A 21290-nucleotide genomic window follows, 5' to 3' on the forward strand; every position below is an offset into this window, starting at 1 on the left:
GATCGATTTGAGTTTATTTTTATAATTATTATTGAGTCTTAATTTTTAACAATTCGTAATAAAAGATTAAGGAGTTGAGTTGAATCTAAATATAAAATGAGAAACCTGTTGCATTGATTTCAAACTATAAGTTGCAGCTTCAAATAAAAAGATACTGTAAAAGTAAGACTTCACTTATACCATTTCATAATTTCGTCAAAGAAAAAGAGTTTTAGCACAAAAATTAACATTAAGCTATTTTGTTGGGTCGTTTTTCTTTTACCCTTTTCTATATTTTAAGCTTGAAAGATGATTATTGCGTATTGTTTGGTATTGATGTATTGCATTATGTTACATTACTTTAATAAATATAATATTTAAATAGAATTTATATTTTTATTATAATAGAATACTATCACACATTAAATAACCAAAAAAACAAATAAGGTACAAAATGAAGTTACTAACTTACTATAGAAAGTTCTTAATAAGTAAAAATAAAATGAATTTTTTTTTTTATCGTTATCTAATCCTCTACTGTAATAAATTTAAAGTTAATATAAGATATAATTAAACTAATAAGCCATAATACAACACCAATACCAATAAATAACAACCATCCAAACAAGTGGAGTGTAGTGGAGTAGAGCATAGTCTTTTTCAGTTTTTCCACACCTCTCACTTGCATCCTTCCTTCTTCTGTTTCTCTCAATTTCTTCCCTTTTTTATCTTCTCTTCAACACTCTCTCCCTCTCTTTCTCTACAAAAATCAAAATTAATTTTCTTGAATTCTCCATTGTTATCTTCATCCCCTTTTTACTGTTCACAGCAACCATGCCTGTTGTATTTTTAGAAACTTCAGACCAACTTAGATACAGAACACCCACAACTCAAAACCATCAAGAATCTCAAGAAATGGATCCAATTTCTTCTTCTTCTTCTCGTTCCAGTAAACCCACCACCACTATTTCCTCTCTACTTCTAGCACCATTTTCTCCTCCAAGTCCTACTCATGATACCCCAACTACCTCCACCCCTGCAGTTTTCTCCACTAAAAAGAAAAACTTTGCTACATTTAGAGGACTGGGTTGTACTGCTTCGCCACAAGTGTCGGTTCCTGCTGTGATCAGAACTTCAGCTGACTGGGATTCCAAAAGGGTCAAGAAGAAAAAACACAACGGTAGCAAGAACGGAAAATCCGTTAGTTCATCTGTTAACGTAGGAATTGGATGTAATAATGCTGTACAGAATAATGCATCATCTTCTTCGTCGAGCTGCGTGGCGGTTCCTGATGTTTGGTGTGGTCCTGGAATTGGATTAACAACTGATGCTGCTTCTGTTGATTGTGTTGTTTCAAGAAGACCTATCTCTGGTAGGGGAAGAATTGAAAGTGACAAGGTTATGACTAGAGAGGTACTAATTATACTTTCTGTTCTCTTGAAATTAGTTTGCTTCAAGCACTGAATTGCTAAGCCAAGCTTGTTGCTTGTACTCAATTCTCTGTCAATTATAGATAACTATTCTAATTGGACTTGCTGATCTTGGTTTCATACGTCACCGTAAAAAGAATGGACTTGGGCCTAACTCAACTCCAAAATGAGATCAAAGGAGAGGATTGCTCAAAATCATACAAGGAGACCGGACTTTTACCATTCTTCAACACCTCACCTCACCTCACGCCCATGGCTAGACATCTGGAGCGTGGGTAATTTAATTTGACGGCCCAACATCCGGTGAGATGGCCTAACTCAACCCCTAAAAGCTAGCTCATGAGAGAAGACTGCCCAAATACCTTCTGAGTTTTTAAGCTTTGGATCTGCCCTTGGGCTCTTGCTGAAGCATTTTTCACCAAAGATCAAGCCACTGTCCTTCTTTCGAGGTGTGCAGTGGCTTCTTGTTACTTTTCAGCCTGAACTTAGATTTCAATAGCAACATTGCTCTCTCTAAATAATTCGGCAGCGGAGGTTGGGGGCGGAGGGGGGTTGGAAGAAGGCCCCCTCAATGGATTAGGATGTCATCCCTCCTCTCTTTGCCTTAGCGTACACACTTTAGACTTGTCATTTGCTGATATATCTAATCTCAGTTAAATGGATCTGTAGGAGAATGTTCATGGTTTACATTGTGTTCTTGATAAAAGTTGATTACAAGGTTCGCAATTAAGTTAATTATAGCAAATCTAACAGCTGTTTCCTCTCCTTTCTGTACAGCGACCGACTTGTCCTATACGACGAATGGTGAGTGCTGAAGACAACCCTTTTCTGGATATAGAAAGTAACCTTGGTATACCACGCTCCCAAATAGAGTTATTTGCATCTAGGCACCATCGACATTCTCGCCATGGTTATTCAGAAGGGCTTGCAGAGGTGAGTATATACATGCTTTACTGCCAAGTAGAATAGTTACCTCTTGCTGCCATTTATCATGTGAAAGTGAAGTTGTCGTTCCTATGTGAGAGGTCATGCTTAGCCGAAGAAAATGCTCGAGTGCCTTAAATCACATGACTAAGTTGACACTCTTGAGCATCATTGGCTCAATGCTGTCAAAGTTTGATGTTGGCATAATTTTGAGAAACTAGAATCAATAAGCCTTTGTTCTCATTTAAAAGCATCACTTAATTTGATTTCTGTCTTAACTGATTTATGAGTTTTGAAGGACACTATTTGCTTAAGATAGTGAAAATTTGGCAATTGTTTGCCACATTTCGTCACTGTTGTCTCCTGAATTGTGCACGGCTGCCATGGAACAAGGGGAACCAATCTTAAGGATATAATATACATGGTCTTTGTGGGGTGTGATTGCAGATTGTGATGCTTCAAAATAGTCTTATGGGAGGAAGAACAGATGGTCTTGATCGATATCGGAACTGGAGACTTGACGTGGATAACATGTCCTATGAGGCAAGTCATTCCCTTGTCAATCTAGCCATCCTTGTTTCTACGTCATATTCTCATAATTAACGCCCACCCTTAAACAATCAGGAATTGCTGGAACTTGGTGACAGAATCGGATATGTCAGCACAGGATTGAGAGAACACGAGATAGCACAATGCGTTAGAAGAACCAGACCCTTCTTTTTGAGTAATTTATCTCTTATTCGCACAGAATTGGAAAGGCAGTGCACCATCTGTCAGGTGTATTTCTAATAATAATTCGTTAAGACATCATTTTTGCTACTTGCAATTCTTGAAAACTTTCCTTGGTTGTTCTAACAATCCGTCACTTTTTTGTTTGTTCTTTTTGTCAATACAGGAGGAATATGAGGCTGAGGATGAGATGGGGAAGCTGGATTGTGGACACTTCTATCACATTCGTTGCATAAAGCAGTGGCTGAGTCAAAAGAATAGTTGCCCAGTTTGCAAAACTGCAGCTATGTCTAGTAGCTAGACATCAAAAACAATTTCACCCCTCATGAACCTGTTGTTCTTTTTGTATAGCTTCTTCTGGCATCCTTACGAGCAAGAAAATTCTTTACAGGGTGTGTCTATCCTCTACTTATTTGATTACTGAAAGTGACGGTTCTGTTATTCGAGTGGCAATCCAATGTGGATGGATTGGAAGCTTGAAAAAGTATTAGGCTTCTGGTTTGAGTACAGTGATTGAATGGTAAAAATCTACAAATTTTACATGTACTGCAGAAAAGTTTCTGCTATTCCATGTCAAGGTTGATGTGGTGCTATTATGCAATTCTGTTTTTTCATGGCAGTTTTAGTTAATTTTTTTTAAAATTTGCACCCCATACCCAAATTTATTGGATGATTGGGAACTGCCAAGATGACCCCATTGTGTTTATGGCTGAAGCTTCAAATTAGGTCACTCGCTCCCATCAAACTTGACTAGATTTTGTCTCTGGTATATCAAATTTAAACCTCTCCTCCGGTGCAATGATACGTTCCTGTTCTTTTTGATACAGTACTGGCCCTACTAGGATAGATGTGAGCAGGGGTATTTATGGGATTTGGATCGGTTCTTGATTAAAATCATAACCAAATCAATTAAGTCGATTTTTAAAATTCTAATACTAAATCAAAATAGAATAAAAACATTGATTTGATTTCTCGATTTATGATTAGCTAACAATAAATTGATTTCAAATGAAAGTTAGGAATTAATAAATTCTTTCTACTGTCATAAGATATAAATGTATATGAATATTTTGTTAGTTTTAAATTATAATTCATAATTTTAGCAAGTTTAAATTGCATAACTGTGGAGGTCATTTCACTTTACATGTCTTAACATTCATAGAAACAAATATACAACTTTAAACGTAATGGTCAATCATTAAAAAATTAAAGGGCAAGCCACTGAAGAGTAAATAGATGTATTAGCAAAGAAAATTTAAAATTAACAATACACCATACCACATATATATAATTAAATAATTAGACTTAGAGTGTTGAATTTGAACATATTTTTTAAGAAATGCGATTTAAAAGTGTTGTAGTGCATGTAAAATAAGTAACTAAAATCAAATTAATGATTAAAAGGTATAAAATATTATAATTATTTATAAAAAATAATATTATACATTCGAATAATAATAAAATTCATAGATATAATTTATCGATTCAGTTTAGTTGTTTTGTAAGTTTTTTCTTAACAAAACTATAACCAAACCAAATATTATCAATTTTTTAAAATTCTTAAACCAAATCAGACCAATGTGTCAATTTTTCGAGTCGGTTTGATCTGATTTTTAACCAAATTATGAACACCCTTAGATGTGAGGGTCAGATTGAGGTGGGTATTTTGGTCAACACAGTAGAAAACATGACACCATCATATGCTAACATTTAAAGAGTGGACCTTCTTATCATTTTAAGCGCCATCAGCTTTAAAAGTAGGGTCACTACCAGCCAATCAGTCTCACCAAAATAAATAGACCTTTGATTCCTACATTTTCTGATCAATATTCTGGAATAGAAGTAGGCACTATGTCAAATCAAAGGAGAAAAAAAAATTAAAGTTATTAGTTCTAATCCAGTGATTCTGCAAGGACAGACTCAAATCACTGAATGGCCCTAAATACAGCTGCTTTATGAGTGAATGGACTTCTGATGCTTCACAACTACACATATCTTGCCCCATCAAAGGTGGAGCCAGAATTTGATTTGTGCTACTCTTAACACATAGTTTGTTTAGTTACTGTGTTCACAATTAAATATTTATACATGTATAATGGATTTTCTAATATAATACATGGCCTGTGTAGAAGTTATTGGATTTGTCTAAACATACCTAATACTGTAGCTCCTCCCTTGCCCAGAATGGTTCATAACTACTCATTTATGAAACCAATGAATGTTTACTTCCTATTAAAATGGCTTGCATGGTCTCCAGGCCTTTTACATCCATCTCATGAGCCCGCGCTGGGTGTAGGATTAACGGTTCAGCTTTTCCACTGACACATGATACTTGCACTGTGGTAGAGGTGGTCATAGAGCTGGATGCATAGGATGCCACATTCAGGAGATCAAGATGTATCATGTCGACTGAGGAATTCAATTATACGTGGATATACTTGATAATATGCCTGCATTTATATTGCATCGTATTTATAACTAAATTATACTAGCAGTGTGGAAATTTTTTGAAATGACTAAATCAATATCACATACCATTCGTCCTCCGACTAGATCGTAATGGGCATAGTGTGGACCCCGAGGTTCACCAAAAACTTTATACGTAGCCAAGTTCTCAGGAATCAGCTTGACAGTTTCTAGTACGTTAACATGGCAGTAAAAAGTTAGAAGCCAGCTTAAAGAAATGATAACACGGCAGTACAAACTTAACAGTCAGCTTAAAGAAATGATCGAAAAAAGGTAAATATGTGAGTAAGCATGATAACAAATCACGAATTGATATTCTACCATACACAGCTTCAGGAGGACAGATAAGGTCTTTGTCTCCTGCAAGAGCTAAAAGAGGCACATTGCTTTTGTGAAGATGATCCTTGTAAAAGAAAGTCCCACTTCTATTCCGTAGTCCACCCTTTTCGAAGGCTGTTGATAGCTGCGACAGAAGTTTAGCAGGAATAGTGCCTGCATAAAATGTGATCATAACAGCAGTAGAGGTACTCAAAAGAGTTTTTTTTTTCTTTTTCGGTGGGGAGTATTGGGCAGTTTGGAGGATGCAAAATTTTAATCAACTGAAGGCTTTAAGAGAGAATTAGTTGTGTAAAGTGTAATGTTAGCAATGGTCTAATGATCTCAAGGACAGTTGATGCAAAACAACATCTGACAAACACCAACAATTTATTCGTCAAATACTGCGTGGAATAAAAGAACATTATATACTATCTGAGTTCAACTGTGGTAACGCCTTCAGGTAAAAGAAATATGCTATGACACCCAATACTGGATAAGTAAAAAAGAGAAAGTTAGATTCAATAGTGCAATGACATAGCAGTCATGATAACTGACAACCGTGGATATCTAAGAAAATTAAACAAGATTTCTCGTTTAATGACACCTACACAGGCCAATTCTCCTATATTAGCTTGACTGTGCAAAAACTTGACTGCCTATTTGATATTGCTGTTCTTGTGTAACGCCCATATGATGATACCAATCTTGTTTAAGAATCCGTGCACTTGTTATTCCCTTTCAGCAAGTCAACAATTCACCTAAGGTTAACCAATTATATCAATTCTCTTTTAACGCTTTTACTACTAGGATGCAACTAACCATAAAAACTTGAGGCAATAAAGTAACTGAAAAAGAAACATTACAAGTCAATCCATGTTTTGCATCTCTTTTCAGTGATGATTATGATCTTTGATGAAGAAAACCAGCTCATACTTACAAAAGTTTTTCAAGACAAGCCTCTCAAACAGTTCTGGATGCATCATATTTTGTGCAGATATCTGAGGATTTAACCATGATAAGAGATACGGAGGATAAGATGCAAGAGGATAGATAGCTGCAAGTAATGCTCCGACTGGAACAACTGGAAGATTTACCGCTTTTGCAGGATCTACCTGTGGATTCACTAATAATTAAAATCCTCTTCTCATCACATCAGAGATAAACATAGGTGCAGCATGTGAAGTGTTTCATTTCACTTACAAAGGGTATAAGCATTTTCAGGGATGACCGTGAAGTAGTGTAGTCCAGTGATGAACCCAAAGTGATCACTGAAGCCAACTCAGAGCACTTTCCTCTGTAACCTGACAAATCCATACACATTTACACACAAGTATATGTATATATACTACATGAAGATACACATGTAGTTACTCTTTCCACAATGTGTGGCACATTTCGCTTCTCAAGAAGCAAACTAAATGCACTTTGACCTAATATCACCTTTTTGATATGAGGAGAGTTGCAACTTATAGCACTTTTTGTTTAGTTTTAAAATACCTGAATTTGAAGATAAATTACTCTACTCTAATTTAATCTTGTCTAGTCAAATTGACTCTCGAGGAATATTATTGTTTTAACAATAAATATAGAACTACTAGTTATCATTCTCTTTGCTGAAGAAACAATTACGATGAAATTAATGCAAAAGTTATTTGACTAACTTCAGCAACCATTTTATCCAGTAACCAAGACTAGGAAATGCAACTATCGTGGTAGATAGGTGTCATACCATCTTGTGAGAGCATTGCATACAGCAAGATACCTCCCATGGAATGGCCAATAGCAAGTAACTTTCCATCCTCTGGTCTGCTTTGGTTCCTTATGTAGTCCATCTACATAAGCAGAAACAGAAGTGCTAACTAATGCACATCGAGTGCATACGATACATGAGGAGATAAAGAACAATATGTTCAAAAACTATGCCACGAGATGTCACCTCACCGCTGTAGGCATATCTTCTTCCAAGTAATGATCGAAGTCCCAGTTATACTTCCCAATCAGTTGAAGCTGTTTCCAGAAATCTTCTAGTGTAATAGAAAACCGGTTATGCAAACCAGTTAACTGAGTGATTGGTTGTTGACTTCCATCAACAATATTTCCAAGTGCGCGACCAAATTCCGTTAGTTGGCTAGTGATGGCGGAAACTTGTGCTGCATCTCGTAAACCTGAAACTTTTATCCAATTATGAATGTGATGTCCATGCAGCCACCTTTTTAAAAAGGTTTTACAGTCGCACCATCTCAATCCTGATTGTTTTTGCATGCTAAGTGATAATTTATCCAGTGTTACTGACCTGCACCAGTTGAGCCAAGCAGCTCTTCAGATATACCCTCAAGTTCCCCTGACAAATTTGTTCAAAATTTGCGTCATCAGATTAGATAACATGTCCTTTGATGGAACATTATTTGCCTCATAAGTCACAGTTGAGTCATTTGTTTTCTGTAGTACCTTGTAAAGACTCCTTTAGTTCCACTTGACTATTTTTCGCACTCAAGCCTGCTCCCCGTACTTCAAGAATCCAAGTATCAAATCCTTGGCCAGACATATATCGTGCAAACGATGACTGCAGAGTAACCAAATTCTTTATTGAAATTTAAACAACAAAACTGATACCTATCTAAAAGCTGAAGACAAACCAGAAACTGGGAAATCAGAATAAAGTTTAAAAATGACCACACTGCTCATACAGATTCTTTGCCTGTATATCTTGATATACAGATTGATGAAACCTGTAAGATCAATCTAAGAAAGCCAACCAAAACAAACCATCACACCCTCAAGGTCTATGTTGCTCAGACTCTTCAAAAATATCAACGGGTGCACGTCAGTTTCTCCAACAATAGTGTATTTTTGGAGAATCTGACATGAGTGCGGCATCGAAAATGAGGAATCCGCAATTTTGCTTAAGGTATGAGGAGATTAATGCACTTTGCAATCACACAGGCACAACAACAACAAGATCAACGACAACAACATACTCAGTGAAATTCCATTAAGTGAGGCAATTAGATAGGCACAAATTGCCCATTGTTGTGTACATCTACAATAATCAAGTGTGAGAACTATCTCTATAAACATTTAAATAAGTAGATGTTAACTCATGAGATATCCATCCATTATTCAAGGAAGGTGAAAAAACAATGGTGCCACCCTCAAGGTCTTCTGCACATTTGCGACATCAATTGGGAAAATGATGTTGTAAGAATGTCTTAGAGATACCAAGACTACAGGAGGTGGAAGTTAGCATATACCGCTATGTGGACAGATTAAAGCCAAAATTGCAAGAGCAAGGTAGCATTCTACTATTGCTCTGAATCCAAATTTCTTTTGATGCTTTACCTTCCCAATCAGAAGCTTTAAATATGTTAGACCAACTTCTCCATGTATTGCATGGTGTTTATGGAAGCAATACAGCTGGAAGTTGGTTCAAGACAGAATTTGAATGAATTCAAACCTTGAACTGTACCACAAGAACTAAAACAATTTAGATGAGTCTACAACATTCTCTGGACTACAACCTTTGCCTGCCTAATAATTAACAAAAGAACTTGGCAAATTCACGAAACATCAAGCCTCCAATCGTTTATTGGCTGCTAAGAACCAATACACAAAAAGACACTTGGTACTTGGCCTCAACTACCAAGTAAACACTCCAACTTTGAGTACGAACATTACACCTCAACTAATCTCCATTGTGTCTGTTTAACACCCCAACTTATAAAATGATCATTTAGAAACCTCCAAAATTTATGTACCATGTCAAAATGGGGTGTCCATGAACACAGCAGGGACGAGTTGGAGTGTTGAGTTGCTGGTTGAGAGCAAGTTGCACTGTGCTTACTTGCCAGCTTAGACCAAGTTTGAGTGTCAGTTTATTTATTGTGGCAGTACTTATACACAAATTCTAATGCTAATACAAATTACAATTAAGATTTAAGAAGACTAACAACCAATAAATATAAGCAGTTACTCAATCAACAAAAGGCACATAGATAGCAGGAGGAAGGAAAAGCAGAGACTTACACCAGGAGCAAGATCATAGCCAATGGCATTAGTTCCCACTCCAGACAACAATAACAGAGGATGATTCCTGCGGCTCCCCTGCACACAAAGTTTCACATTATATCTATGTACACTTACAATAGTATATATACAATCACGCGTAGTTTATTTTCTGAGCGAGAGTTTGATTCCGAACCTGCGGTGAAGGCAAGTAGCGCCATAGGGCGAGTTTCCATTCATTGTTGGGAAGTGGAACGTAATGAAGCTCATCTGCCGTACAAACAGAGGGCTTAGGTGTCGTTCTACTACCACTACCACCGGCGCTTCCATTAGTGCAGAGCGGTCTCCGACGCTGCTGCGGACTACTGACGGCTGAGAAAGACGGAAGGGAAGCCGCCGAATGAATCGCCCAACGGAGATCCGATTGAGGAAACGCAATCATTTCATTCAATAATTAACCGACTATTTAGGAAGTGTTAATTAGGAAATTAGTTGTTGTAGCGACCAGTGGAAGATGCAATGAATGGATTTAAACAGTATAATCATTTAATGGGCAAGCTTGCATTCATTTATACATATTGTTGCTATCGGCTTTCTGTACCCCGGGAATATCTTAGTTATATATGCATGCAACATGTGCTACGTGCCTGCCTCTACTACTCCCCATTTTTTGTTTTTATTTTTGTTTTTATCTGTATGGGCCTTCGATTAACTGGTACAATTGATGTCAATTAGAAGATCGATTGTTCAAATCGTAAAAACAATAAAAATACAAGTTAGGATGGTAACCAAGCTATCTAACGTACACCTTTCGGTCGAAGGTAATTGTCAACTGAGCAATCTCTAGTCTTTCTAATCTGGTCTACTCAACAAATAACATAAACATACACGATAGCTTATCATATTTACACAAACTCTATCTTTACAAAGCAATTATAAAAGTTTCAACTAATTATGAATTTTCGCTGGATGTATCAAAAGCTAATTATGTATCTCGAGAGATTCAAAATCAAAAAAATGTATCTGAAGCTAATTATGTATCTTTACAAGGAAAAAATATATCTTCTTTGAATGTATTATGTATCTCAACAAACCCAAAATCGAAAAAATATATTGAGAGTTAGAAAAAATATATCTTCATTGAATGCATCAGGAGTTAATTACGTATCTCGACAGACCCAATATAGAAATTTTTTTAGTAATTACACAAAATATCTAAATTTCTTACAATTAAATTTCAAACTATTAAGATTTATGTTGTTTGTCCCGCATATTTAGTAACCAAGGTCTCCTTTTTTTTAACTCATTTAGATATTTTTTATGTTAGTAAGAACATATAGAATTTTTAAATTAGTACTTTTTATTTTGAATAATGTTAATTTTAAAATAAATTTAAATGAAAAAAATAGGACCGGTGATGAGCGAGGACTGTATAATAGATCTTAATTATTTGGGACTAACACGTAGTTATTGTAGTACGATCCAATTGAAAGCTTAGATGATGATTGCGTGCAAGTGAGAACTGCCTTATGGAGTATTCCTATTGTATTTGAATTCTTATCCAATCAGTGAAAGGGCAAAAATGCAATGCAGTAACATCACTAACACAAAAGTCTTAACTCTGTCCAATCAAAATGTCATTACTTGGATTTGGTGGAAAATTATGTCTATTCAGTTCAGTAAAATATCTCACTTGTATGAGATTTTTCTTTGAAGGGTGTGGTTGTAATTAATTAAAAAGAGAGAAATTAAATGTCCCAAATGAAGTTCACAAATAAGATTTTCATCTTTCAAATGAGTAAATGCAAGCTTGATTCAGAGTTTAATCGACGAGTTGACAAGAGAAAGAACGTGTTTAGCAATTTCAACCGATGCATTTGGCTTCGCAATCTTGAGAGCTCTCTCAGACATCTCCCTCATCAATCCCTCATTATCTGCAAAAACACCGGTACGCGAGGGAGGTGCATTAGGAGGATTGATGCAGTAATTCATACTACATTATTAGCAGAATAAACCAGAACAATAACATGATTCAGAAAACAATTTCGGTGTTTGGTTTAACGCCAGGGATATGTGAATTCCATAGGGAGATGATGAACACAATATAATTTGTGAGAAGAACAGCAACTTTAAGGAACTAAGCAATGTGTGTGATCTTTTTATTTGTCTATAGTGACACTGATCAGATTAAGGCATCTTAGCTCTATTCTTTATTTCACCTTTCTTTGAATTCTTGTTTTGTATGGGGATACTAAAGACAGGCATGTATAAAGGCTCAATCATCTACATATAATCTAAAGACACACAACTACGCATCTTAAATAATGGTAACCTCCCCGTTCCTCTCGGTCTCTCTCATGTCTCAAGATTCTGTGGTTACTGATCTGAGAGGACATTAGGAGAGAGTCCTACTTATTGCAGCCTGGTAAATGAACTGCATTCTCTTTCAGCAGATTTGTAATATGTGACGAAAGCCATAGAGAAATTTCAGGTTGCAAGACTGTAATTGTCTGGAGGACGCGAATCAGGGCAGAGGACTAGGGCCAGTCTGAGTCGCTAGTGTAGGGAACTACTTGGTGGGGGTTTATTCCTGTTAGGAGTCCGTGTCCCATGTTTTATTATGAATCTGTGTGTTTTCCTCTGTTTTATATTACTTATGGGTGCCGTATTTATGTTATGTAATCTTGTAACTTTGTGCTGTGCTTTACTATGTGTTTGTGTGGTGCCGCGTGTCTTGAGCCGGGGGTCTATCGGAAACAGCCTTTCTACTTCTTCAGAGGTAGAGGTATAGACTGCGTACATCCTACCCCCCAGACCCCACCAGGTGGGAATACACTGGGTTTGTTGTTGTTGTTGTTGAAGACTGTAATTGTCATACCCTTGTATTACGCTCACCAAATATGAACTTATCTGCAGTCGAAACCAATTACTAACACCAGGTACATTTATAGCCTTGATACCATGCTCTAAGTCCAGCTCCTCTAGTTTTACACATTATTAGTCAAGTCGGTGTCAGTATGGACATAACAGAGTTTCACATTCAGAATCAAACAACAACTTACCCAGTGAAATCACAAAAGGGGTCTGGGGAGGGTAGAGTGTAAGCAGACCTTACCACTACCACGTGAAGGGAGAGAGGCTGTTTCACCCTCGGCTTCGCATTCAGAATCAAAATCGTAGATATTTAGATGAAGACTGAAAAGAAAGGTAACAAACCCATGGAAGCAAGATGATCTATAGATTGTTTTTTGAATGCAATAATCAGAATAATTCTTCACTTACGAGACAGAATACCATACCTAAAATTTCTTCAATAGTATTTTTAAGAGTAAGAGAGTCAAGTTCATCTTCAGTTATAACCCTTGAATCAGCAAAATCAGCCATTAGACAAGCATTGTGAAATTGGTGTCCTTTGGCCACATCCAATGAGGGTATCTGCAAGAATTCCAAGGAAACGTTATAAAGAACCGTTTTGCTAAGATTAATATACTGACACTTCAACGAATCTGAAGTAACAGAGTTATAAAAGCAAGGAGGTAGAAAAAAGAAGCTACACTTCAGATCAGTAATCGCAGAATCCTTTTTACATCCAAACTTAAAGATAGACAATCTTATGATCAGCTAAACATGAGTCAATTCGGTTAGCTGATTTAAACCCCAAGGGAAAGGAATACCATCTGATCAAGTTAACAGCTACTTCCATAAAACTAGGTCATGATGAGCAGGAACATGCAAAAATGTTAGATTAAAAGTTAGGAGAACAAGGCCAAAATAAGTTTTTTTGGGAAGACCCAAAGCTAGACAAACTAAATTTCTATCAAAAGAAATGAAGTTGAACATAGTAGAAAATGATCGTCATCTAAATTTAACATATCAAATTCTTCTTGTACTATTCAATTACATTCAATTCAATTACAAAAACTCTCATTTAAATTGCGAGTTTTTCCTACATTCCCTTTATCACTTTCTTTAATAGTTCGTAACATTTATAGTTATCACTTAGTTCATCCCAATCCTACAATATTTTCTCTGGCAACACTTAGGTCAGTTGTAAGCAATCCTAGTATCCTATAGAATGTGTTAACTTACCAGAATACAAGGTTTTCCAGCAGCTAAAATCTCAGAGCAGATCATTGCTCCAGCTCTAGATACAATAAGGTCAGCAGTTGCATACGCCAAATCCATCGAGTGCAAGAACCTTCACCAAGTTAGGATCAAATCAGATTAAAACGGAGAAAAGAGGACACACCCCTTCCTTAAAGACAACTTAGAAGCCTGAAATGCAAAATTTGCCATACAGTAAATACACAATTGTTTGAAACAAAACAACACTCACGGGGTTATGTATAACCGGGGATGGAATTTCACGAGGCTCTCCATCTCATCATATGCTAAGACCCCAGTTTGCCATATCAAAAACAAGTCGTTTCGTTCATTTAACATCTCAGAATACAAATGCAAGATGGCAACATTAATTGCATTCGCGCCCAATGAGCCCCCAAGAATCAACACCACCTTACCATCCCCCTTCCCTATAACAGCATTTGAAAAGAAATGCCTTCTTCCCACGGCCTTAGACGCATACTGCCTCAACGACAGTCTCACTGGATTCCCGCACACCACACACTTGCTCTTTTGCCAAAAACGATCAACGGAAGAGTTAAACGCAACAAACACTTTATAGGAAAATAAAGAAAGCACCTGGTTAGCTATCCCGGGTACCGAATTCTGTTCCTGAATTACAAGCTTAATGCCTCTGAGACTTGCAGCTAAGCATATTGGAAATGAAACAAACCCACCAGTTCCAATCACTATATCAGGTTTGAATTCTTTAAGTATTTGAGAACTTTTAATTAGGGATTTTGCAAGAACAAAAGGGAGGACGAGTAAGTTGCAGAGAGAGACAAAGGGTCGGCCTGATGGCGCCGCAGGAATCGGTTCAAAGGAGTATCCTGCTGTTGGCACTGCAGTGCTTTCCATTCCATTTTCAAGTCCAATAAAGAGAATTTGGGCATTTGGATCAAGGACTTTGAGGTCATCAGCAATGGCAATAGCTGGATAAATATGGCCACCAGTGCCACCTGCAGCCAATATGATTCGAACAGCAGCAGATGCATTGGTGCTTTGGTTCTCGGGGTTCTTGAGAGCGACACAGTTACTGATCTTGAGGTTCCTGGAAAGAATTTATAACCATTAGATACAAATAAAAGAAGTTAATATATAGTAACGACTATATATGTTAGAGAAGAGAATTAGAGCCTGCCTTACTACGGATTTGGGAACGGAGAATCGGGTTTCAAAGAACCGGGGGCTCCGAGAAGTGTGTGGATTAATGGCCTTTAACATGATTTACAAAGAAATATGAAGACAGCAGAATCAAGATTCTGGGGATACATCTGTCTGCTCAAACATTGGATCTTTACTAGATTCTGCCTCTATAATGCAATGTTTTAAATTGCTAGGTTGGTAGATCAATACAAATTTAAGTTCATGCTTTTTTTGTCCAATAATTAATGCTTTCACAGCTCCCAACTTACTGTGCTAATGGTCTCAGTTCTCTTTCTATTATATATATATATATATATATATATATATGAATGTACTATCTTCTAATTGCAACATGTGCAAATCTTGTGTTCTTTAACTTTATTCTACTTCTGTGTCATTTGATTTAAGATGTTAATAATTGGCCATGAATATCGTAGACACGTAATTTTTTATCACCCTTTTGAGTTTTAACCTATTTTTGATATATATTTTATTTTAGGTTAGTTATACTTTATATATTTTTATTAAATATAAAAATTAATTAGTTAATATTCTTTTATTATGATTATTTATTTTATATATAATTTATTAATTTATTTTTCTTTTTCTAAAAAAAAAGTGAAATCTTATCCATAGAACCACCCCAACTTCCCCACAGCACACTCTCCTTTTTTCTCTCAACTCCTCCCCACGTATTCTCAACTTCCTACACTTGTAACATGAACCCACAACACTATAAAAAACTGAAGACAATACACACAGAGGGGACACGGAAATAAAATCAAAAGAAAAAGGAGATTGAGAGACAACAACGAAAGAAAAAAAAGAGAGGACACAAGGACGAAAATAAAAGAACACGGAGAGCAAAAAACAAGAAGTAAGAGGAAAAAAAAAGAAAATAATTCCAACACTTCTCTTTCATGCACACACGCACACTAACTGACAAAAAAAATTGAGAGAATCTAAGAAACAAGACTTGAGAGAAAATCAGGAAAAACAAAAAGAAAAACTGTATAGAAAGAAAGCCCATTCAGAGAGGAAAAGGAAAGAAAAAGGGTGACAAGTTAAGTTTGGGTTTTGAGTTACCGGTGACGACGTTCTCGCCTCAATACTTGTTTAATTTATAATACAGGTTTTTATCCCTCTTGTACTATATTCCATAAGTTTCTTGTGAATCAAAGCATAAATAAAATTGTTTAAATGACATTATGCATTATTTAGTATGTGTGGTTGATTAATTATGTAGGTTTTATGATTGCCATGAGTTGTACGAGTAAGTTATGGAATAGTTATACAGTTGTATGTAGATTTGGAGTTGCCAACTAATTTTATAAAGTTTAGGATTGTTACATGATGTGAAATTATATGCATGTTAAACTTACTAAAAGATAGCGTCCAATGGGTATGTTTTTTATGTGTACCATATAATTATGTGTTGGAATAAGGAGAATTCGTTATTGCTAGTTTTGTTTCTTCGATCTTATTAAGTTCTAAGAATGTGAGATTTGAATACACTATGTTTCATGTTACTCCCTAGTCACAGATTGTCCGCTTTATTTTTCTTTTCTTTCAAAATTTGAGACAAGATTAGACAATTCGAGTTTAAAATCAAAAGATGCGTAATGAGAGTTATCTTTCTTTTCCTAAAAAAAATTTATTACTTTGAAATACGTCACCTCTTCTGGTTTCACTTGTTTGGCAGTGTAAAGCAATGATTTACCTTAATAGTTTAGGCACTAGTTTAGTCTATGTTTTTCCCTTATTCTGCCAAACGTAAATGTATATATATATCAAGCCATGCACAATGTCTTTTTCTTTGTCTTTTTCCTTCTTTTTTTTTTTTTGGTTTAAAATGGATCTGATAAATTCGCTAATCAACTGTATTAAACTAGTAAACTACCAGTTTGTGTTTTAATTATCTTGAGTTAGTTTATTTATTTATTTTTTATTTGCCTTCATTTATCTCGCTGCTACTTGTCTAAGTTGGCCTTGTCTAATTGATTATTCCTTATTCATGTTGCTAATAGATAGTTTGTACTTAGGTTCCAGCAGATTTGTATTGTTATTGTTATTTGTTGCTATCTATTTATGATGCTAAAGACACTCATCTGTTGGAACTGATTTTCTTTTTTATATTTCTTGATAACCGGTAAATGAATTTGCACATGCTGTTTGTTTTGGCAGCATGTGGATTTTAAGTAGAAAACTACGTGCTTGCAAAGCAGTATGCAGCATGAAAACTGTGAGCAATTAGTTGATATCATAACTATATTCATATGAGTTTCAATTCTGACAATTCCTGTTCTTATCAGAGGGTTTTTCCCCTTTTTAAGAAGGGGTGCCAGATAGGCCATGTTACAATGGAATAACAACTATAGTAGTATGAGATAATTAAGCCAGCTGCATTTGATTGACCAATTAGAAGTTAAAATCACTTTATTGATTGAACATCCAATGAGAACTGCACATTCAGAGAACATGATTCTATTGACTTACCTGATAGTGTAGGTGCTGCATTGTGTTAGATCTTGTAGCCAATTGAGACATAAACATAGCTGAATGTATAGGGAAAAAGATGATGATCTGTTTAAATACTGTATTTTCTTTAGCTTTGCCATATTAAGAATTTATGATTTGTGTTGCTAACTATAGAGATCACTCCATTCCTTTTCTCCTACATCTTGTTAAGAACACTGCACTTGAATTTTGAATTGAAGTGTCTATATCAATTCTTGTTGGTCTCTAAAAATTCAGGAAGAGTTGAATTCTAACTTGATTGAACTAGAGTTCGTTGTGTCGTCCCATTGGACTGAGCTTCGTGGTTTTCTAAGCCATAAATGGCACATTTCTCAATAAGGCACTATCAAACAACTGCAGTGGGCTTCAACATATTATTGAACTCAACATGCAGACATAATCCAGAGAAGCATGAACGAAGTGAACGTTGTTGACCAAAGGATTAGTCTAATAGGTTTTTATTATCCAACACCAGTTAATATTAAGACTATATGACCAAAAGGGGGTCAATAACTACATGGAAAACAATAACAACATTGTTCTTCATTTCACCTTATGAAGCCACAAACAAGTATGTTCTTAGCCCCATCAAAAGCAGCAGCATGTTGTAGGATAGCGAATACCATAATACCCTTATTTTTTGCCGTAATATACTCCGTACTGTGAAAAAAATTACACTTGATAACAAATCTTTGAACTGCTTAGTTTTATTTATAGAGGCTATGAAGTTCTGTTCTGAGTCGTGGTATTCTCCCCAGCTAGCTGTGCTGTAGCCTGTGATAATAAAACCGCAGTGGTAGGGGTCATAGTTTGGTACTGAGAGGGAAGTGGTGCAGCTGTTTGTTGGGTATAGAACACTTGGTCATGCGTAGGATGAGAATATTCATAGCCATAATTAGCAGCACCGTTAGGAACAGCAGCCATTTGCTGTGATGGAGGAGGAACCTGGGAAAGGCCGTAATACTGTTGATGATATTGACTTGGAGGAACTTGGATTACCGTTGGAGTTGCTGGGGTTGCTGTTCTGTACACATTGGTAGGCAATTCAGGCTTAGAGGACTGGACTGTCCTTGCTGGATAAATAGGTGGAAGAGCTTCTTTAAACACTGCTGACGATGAAACCATTGCTGGATTTGATGGTGTTAACTGCTGGGTTGAAGCTACAGCAGTAGCATCAGCTGTATTGGATTGCACTGTCAAATTATACGGTTGAGTCTGAGGGACTGGCACATAAAACATTTGATATTGCTGATCCATTTGTTGATGAAGTGGTTGCTGGGTTTGGGGTGCATACATCTGATAGTAAGACGGGACTGCCACTGGACCTGTTGCAGCATGTTGAATGTAATGTGCGGTAGCAGGAACGAACTGCTGCTGCTGCTGCTGTGGAACTTGCATAACTACAGAATCCTGAACTTGCTGCATCTGAATTTGAGGGTTATAGTCCATAATATTAGTTTTTGGGTCAGTTACAGCCGGAGGCACTCTGGTTTCACGACCTGCCACTGGAGGTGCATCTTGGTAAACCGTTTGTTTCGAGAAGGATGTACCTGATGCGATGCTGCTATCACTGGATAACATCCAAATATGTTTTAGTTGATGAAAGTAGAACCTTCTCAATGTTTTTAAATCACAAGTACACTAAAAACATGCTAAAAGTGAAGAGCAATAATTACCTTCAAGTCCTATTATTACTTTGTGGTTTATTACTAGTTCTTTTTGTAGTTTAGATCTAAATAATGTATCTAAAGCTACTCTTTTACCTGCCAAGAATTTAAGTAAGAGCATAGATCCTACTACGGAATCTTGAGTTTAAAATATTGAAGATTTGTATGATGATTGATGCATTAGGCGCAGAGAAAGGGAATTACTGATGTTTCACTTTTGAAAAGAAAAATAAGAGGGGGATTACATTAGTGTAGTGATTTTTTCTCAGATGTCATGCTGTTGCTGATTGATCTTGACCATAGTGATATGACTTTAATTGTTAACGAAACAAACAGAGAAGTGAAATCACACCTTGCCACAGAATCTGGTGATTGTAAGTTGTAGCCTCCAGCATGCTTTGAATCAGGTGATGGCAAGCTATAACCATCTCCAAATTTCCGCTGAATAGGCTGTAAAGGTAATGGAGGCTTTCGGTGTCCGGTGGATACACCATGATCTGATTTCTCATCATCAGAGACAACCCGGCCATGATGTTCCCCTGTAGCCGGTGCAGCGCTCACCAAGGTAGCTGATGACATTACAGCTGCACCACCAATTAGAGTAGGAAGAGGTGGCGTCGCAGCTGCTGCAGCCAAATGATGGTAACCATCATCCATCTTTTGAGCATTTGAAGCTACATTCATGTGTGAGAACTGTTCATCCAACCCGAGCATCTGATCGTGGAATCTTGCATTCATTTGAACATCTTCAGCTCTAACCTTAATTGGGGGCAAATTTGGCATAGATGGGGATGAAACACTGGACTCAAATGATGAGGTTGTTTCAACCATTGGTGAATCAGGCATAGTGGATTGCACTTCTTGGATTACATTTTTTGCCATTTGACTATTGTTTGCCAAGGACTCATTCTGAGCCTGATCCAAGTTTACACCAGAATCACTTTTGGGAATCCTTTGAAGCTCCAGAAAACTACCGTCAGCAGCTGAATCAGAAAGTCCTCTAGAAAGCAAGCTAGCATTGTTAAGAGCATCAACAAACCACGTTTCAGATTTAGAATCAGCAAGGAGGCAACCCATGGAGGCTGCAGTCTCAGGTTTGGCAAGAAAAAGGAACAAACGAAGACGAGATGGTTTCAAAGGCGAAGCTGACATCGCACGATCATATTCTTCGATCATGTTATCCAAGTCTTCATCAGTTGCGACGGATACAAGGGAATCAAGATCTTCATTAGGGAGCTGATACTTAAGGGAGAATCCGCGCCCATTGAGGAGAGTGTGGGAAAGGCGAGAGTGAAGTTCAGAGAGGGAGGACTGACGGTCAACAACCACAATGCGCGTGTCACCACCAACATAGCAGAGGGACTTATCGTGGGGACGGGGAATAATGTGACCACCATAGCTGCATATGAGGCGGAGTTTGGCACCAGGGACCAGTGCCAAAGACTCCTGATCCCATGTTTCATTTTGCCGGGAGCGCGGGGTGGAGCCGTCAGAATCTGGATAGTTTTGTTGTGCAATGGTAACTATGGGAGTGGCAGTGACATGGGACGGAACGGGTGGAGGATCCATTGATTTCAGATGAAAATGGCCCAAAGAGAACTTTGCTACTGAATGCTTATTTTTGGGTGAAAAGTGTATTACACTAGGAGCAATTTAAAATAGTTGTAGACTTGTAGTATTATATTTCATCAAGTGGTTACAGCTAGCATATAAACAGAGAGAGGGAAACAAAGTTCAAAAACTTACTGGCAACAGCTAATAAGTGATCAACAAGTGAATGGAGAGATCCATTTATCTATGGAACTTTATTTGGTGTCCATGATAAGCAGTACACCAATATAATATTTGACACTATTTTTTCTCCAACAGTCCATTTAAGTTTCCACAATGGTTGAGAGAATGTACTTATGTCATATTAGCATTCCCTGCTCGTGAGCTAGCTTTTGAGAATAAGTTGACATCAAGGTTCATATGATAGCAAAACTAAACT

General features: G+C 36.8%; 4 protein-coding genes across 10 annotated transcripts; 1 reads left to right on the plus strand and 3 right to left on the minus strand.

The window, feature by feature from the left end:
* Nucleotides 1-574: 574 nt before the first annotated feature.
* Nucleotides 575-3676, plus strand: LOC107861919. Its single transcript, XM_016707308.2, has 5 exons — nt 575-1392; nt 2187-2342; nt 2781-2876; nt 2958-3110; nt 3229-3676. Exons 1-5 carry the CDS (start codon nt 814-816, stop codon nt 3361-3363), a joined length of 1119 nt encoding a protein of 372 aa, XP_016562794.1. The 5' UTR covers nt 575-813; the 3' UTR covers nt 3364-3676.
* A 1361-nt stretch (nt 3677-5037) lies between these two features.
* LOC107861918 lies at nt 5038-10914 on the minus strand. Of its 6 annotated transcripts, XM_016707307.2 has the most exons (12): nt 10045-10903; nt 9870-9947; nt 8295-8409; nt 8140-8187; nt 7788-8017; nt 7576-7678; nt 7047-7147; nt 6941-6958; nt 6784-6844; nt 5850-6020; nt 5598-5698; nt 5038-5512 (listed from the first exon to the last, which is right to left on the minus strand). In XM_016707307.2, exons 1-12 carry the CDS (start codon nt 10288-10290, stop codon nt 5453-5455), a joined length of 1332 nt encoding a protein of 443 aa, XP_016562793.1. In that variant the 5' UTR covers nt 10291-10903; the 3' UTR covers nt 5038-5452. The 6 variants fall into 6 exon arrangements, 3 of the variants coding, with proteins under 3 accessions (XP_016562793.1, XP_016562791.1, XP_016562792.1); XM_016707305.2 differs by having other exon boundaries at nt 6784-6958; nt 10045-10891; XM_016707306.2 differs by having other exon boundaries at nt 6784-6958; nt 7788-8011; nt 10045-10859.
* A 637-nt stretch (nt 10915-11551) lies between these two features.
* Nucleotides 11552-15412, minus strand: LOC107861917 (UDP-N-acetylglucosamine--N-acetylmuramyl-(pentapeptide) pyrophosphoryl-undecaprenol N-acetylglucosamine transferase). Of its 2 annotated transcripts, XR_007053967.1 has the most exons (6): nt 15112-15412; nt 14185-15021; nt 13938-14046; nt 13148-13283; nt 12964-13043; nt 11552-11782 (listed from the first exon to the last, which is right to left on the minus strand). XR_007053967.1 is itself a non-coding variant. In XM_016707303.2 (5 exons), exons 1-5 carry the CDS (start codon nt 15192-15194, stop codon nt 11664-11666), a joined length of 1284 nt encoding a protein of 427 aa, XP_016562789.1. In that variant the 5' UTR covers nt 15195-15412; the 3' UTR covers nt 11552-11663. The 2 variants fall into 2 exon arrangements, 1 of the variants encoding a protein (XP_016562789.1); XM_016707303.2 differs by lacking the exon at nt 12964-13043.
* Nucleotides 15413-18075: 2663 nt separating this feature from the next.
* Nucleotides 18076-20869, minus strand: LOC107861916. Its single transcript, XM_016707302.2, has 2 exons — nt 19653-20869; nt 18076-19203 (listed from the first exon to the last, which is right to left on the minus strand). The coding sequence occupies exons 1-2, from the start codon at nt 20867-20869 to the stop codon at nt 18354-18356; spliced, it is 2067 nt and encodes a 688-aa protein (XP_016562788.2). The 3' UTR covers nt 18076-18353.
* Between the last annotated feature and the right edge of the window lie 421 nt (nt 20870-21290).

Source organism: Capsicum annuum, chromosome 3, assembly GCF_002878395.1.
Source record: "Capsicum annuum cultivar UCD-10X-F1 chromosome 3, UCD10Xv1.1, whole genome shotgun sequence".
In the NCBI taxonomy this organism is placed as follows: domain Eukaryota; kingdom Viridiplantae; phylum Streptophyta; class Magnoliopsida; order Solanales; family Solanaceae; genus Capsicum; species Capsicum annuum.

What these genes read in the sequence shown, in the direction of transcription:
- LOC107861917 (XM_016707303.2), bottom strand. Translation starts at nt 15,194, where the DNA reads ATGTTAAAGGCCATTAATCCACACACTTCTCGGAGCCCCCGGTTCTTT. An exon ending in CTGGAAAACCTTGTATTCTG is followed by an intron (nt 13,284 to 13,937) that starts GTAAGTTAACAC and finishes GAATTCTTGCAG; the next exon opens with ATACCCTCATTGGATGTGGC. An exon ending in TACTATTGAAGAAATTTTAG is followed by an intron (nt 11,783 to 13,147) that starts GTATGGTATTCT and finishes GTGTTTTTGCAG; the next exon opens with ATAATGAGGGATTGATGAGG.
- LOC107861918 (XM_016707305.2), bottom strand. Translation starts at nt 10,290, where the DNA reads ATGATTGCGTTTCCTCAATCGGATCTCCGTTGGGCGATTCATTCGGCG. An exon ending in GCTTGGCTCAACTGGTGCAG is followed by an intron (nt 8,018 to 8,139) that starts GTCAGTAACACT and finishes ATTGGATAAAAG; the next exon opens with TTTCAGGTTTACGAGATGCA. An exon ending in TCCTCCTGAAGCTGTGTATG is followed by an intron (nt 5,699 to 5,849) that starts GTAGAATATCAA and finishes TTAACGTACTAG; the next exon opens with AAACTGTCAAGCTGATTCCT.
- LOC107861916 (XM_016707302.2), bottom strand. Translation starts at nt 20,869, where the DNA reads ATGGATCCTCCACCCGTTCCGTCCCATGTCACTGCCACTCCCATAGTT. An exon ending in TCACCAGATTCTGTGGCAAG is followed by an intron (nt 19,204 to 19,652) that starts GTGTGATTTCAC and finishes GATGTTATCCAG; the next exon opens with TGATAGCAGCATCGCATCAG.
- LOC107861919 (XM_016707308.2), top strand. Translation starts at nt 814, where the DNA reads ATGCCTGTTGTATTTTTAGAAACTTCAGACCAACTTAGATACAGAACA. An exon ending in TGGATAACATGTCCTATGAG is followed by an intron (nt 2,877 to 2,957) that starts GCAAGTCATTCC and finishes TTAAACAATCAG; the next exon opens with GAATTGCTGGAACTTGGTGA. An exon ending in GGCAGTGCACCATCTGTCAG is followed by an intron (nt 3,111 to 3,228) that starts GTGTATTTCTAA and finishes TTGTCAATACAG; the next exon opens with GAGGAATATGAGGCTGAGGA.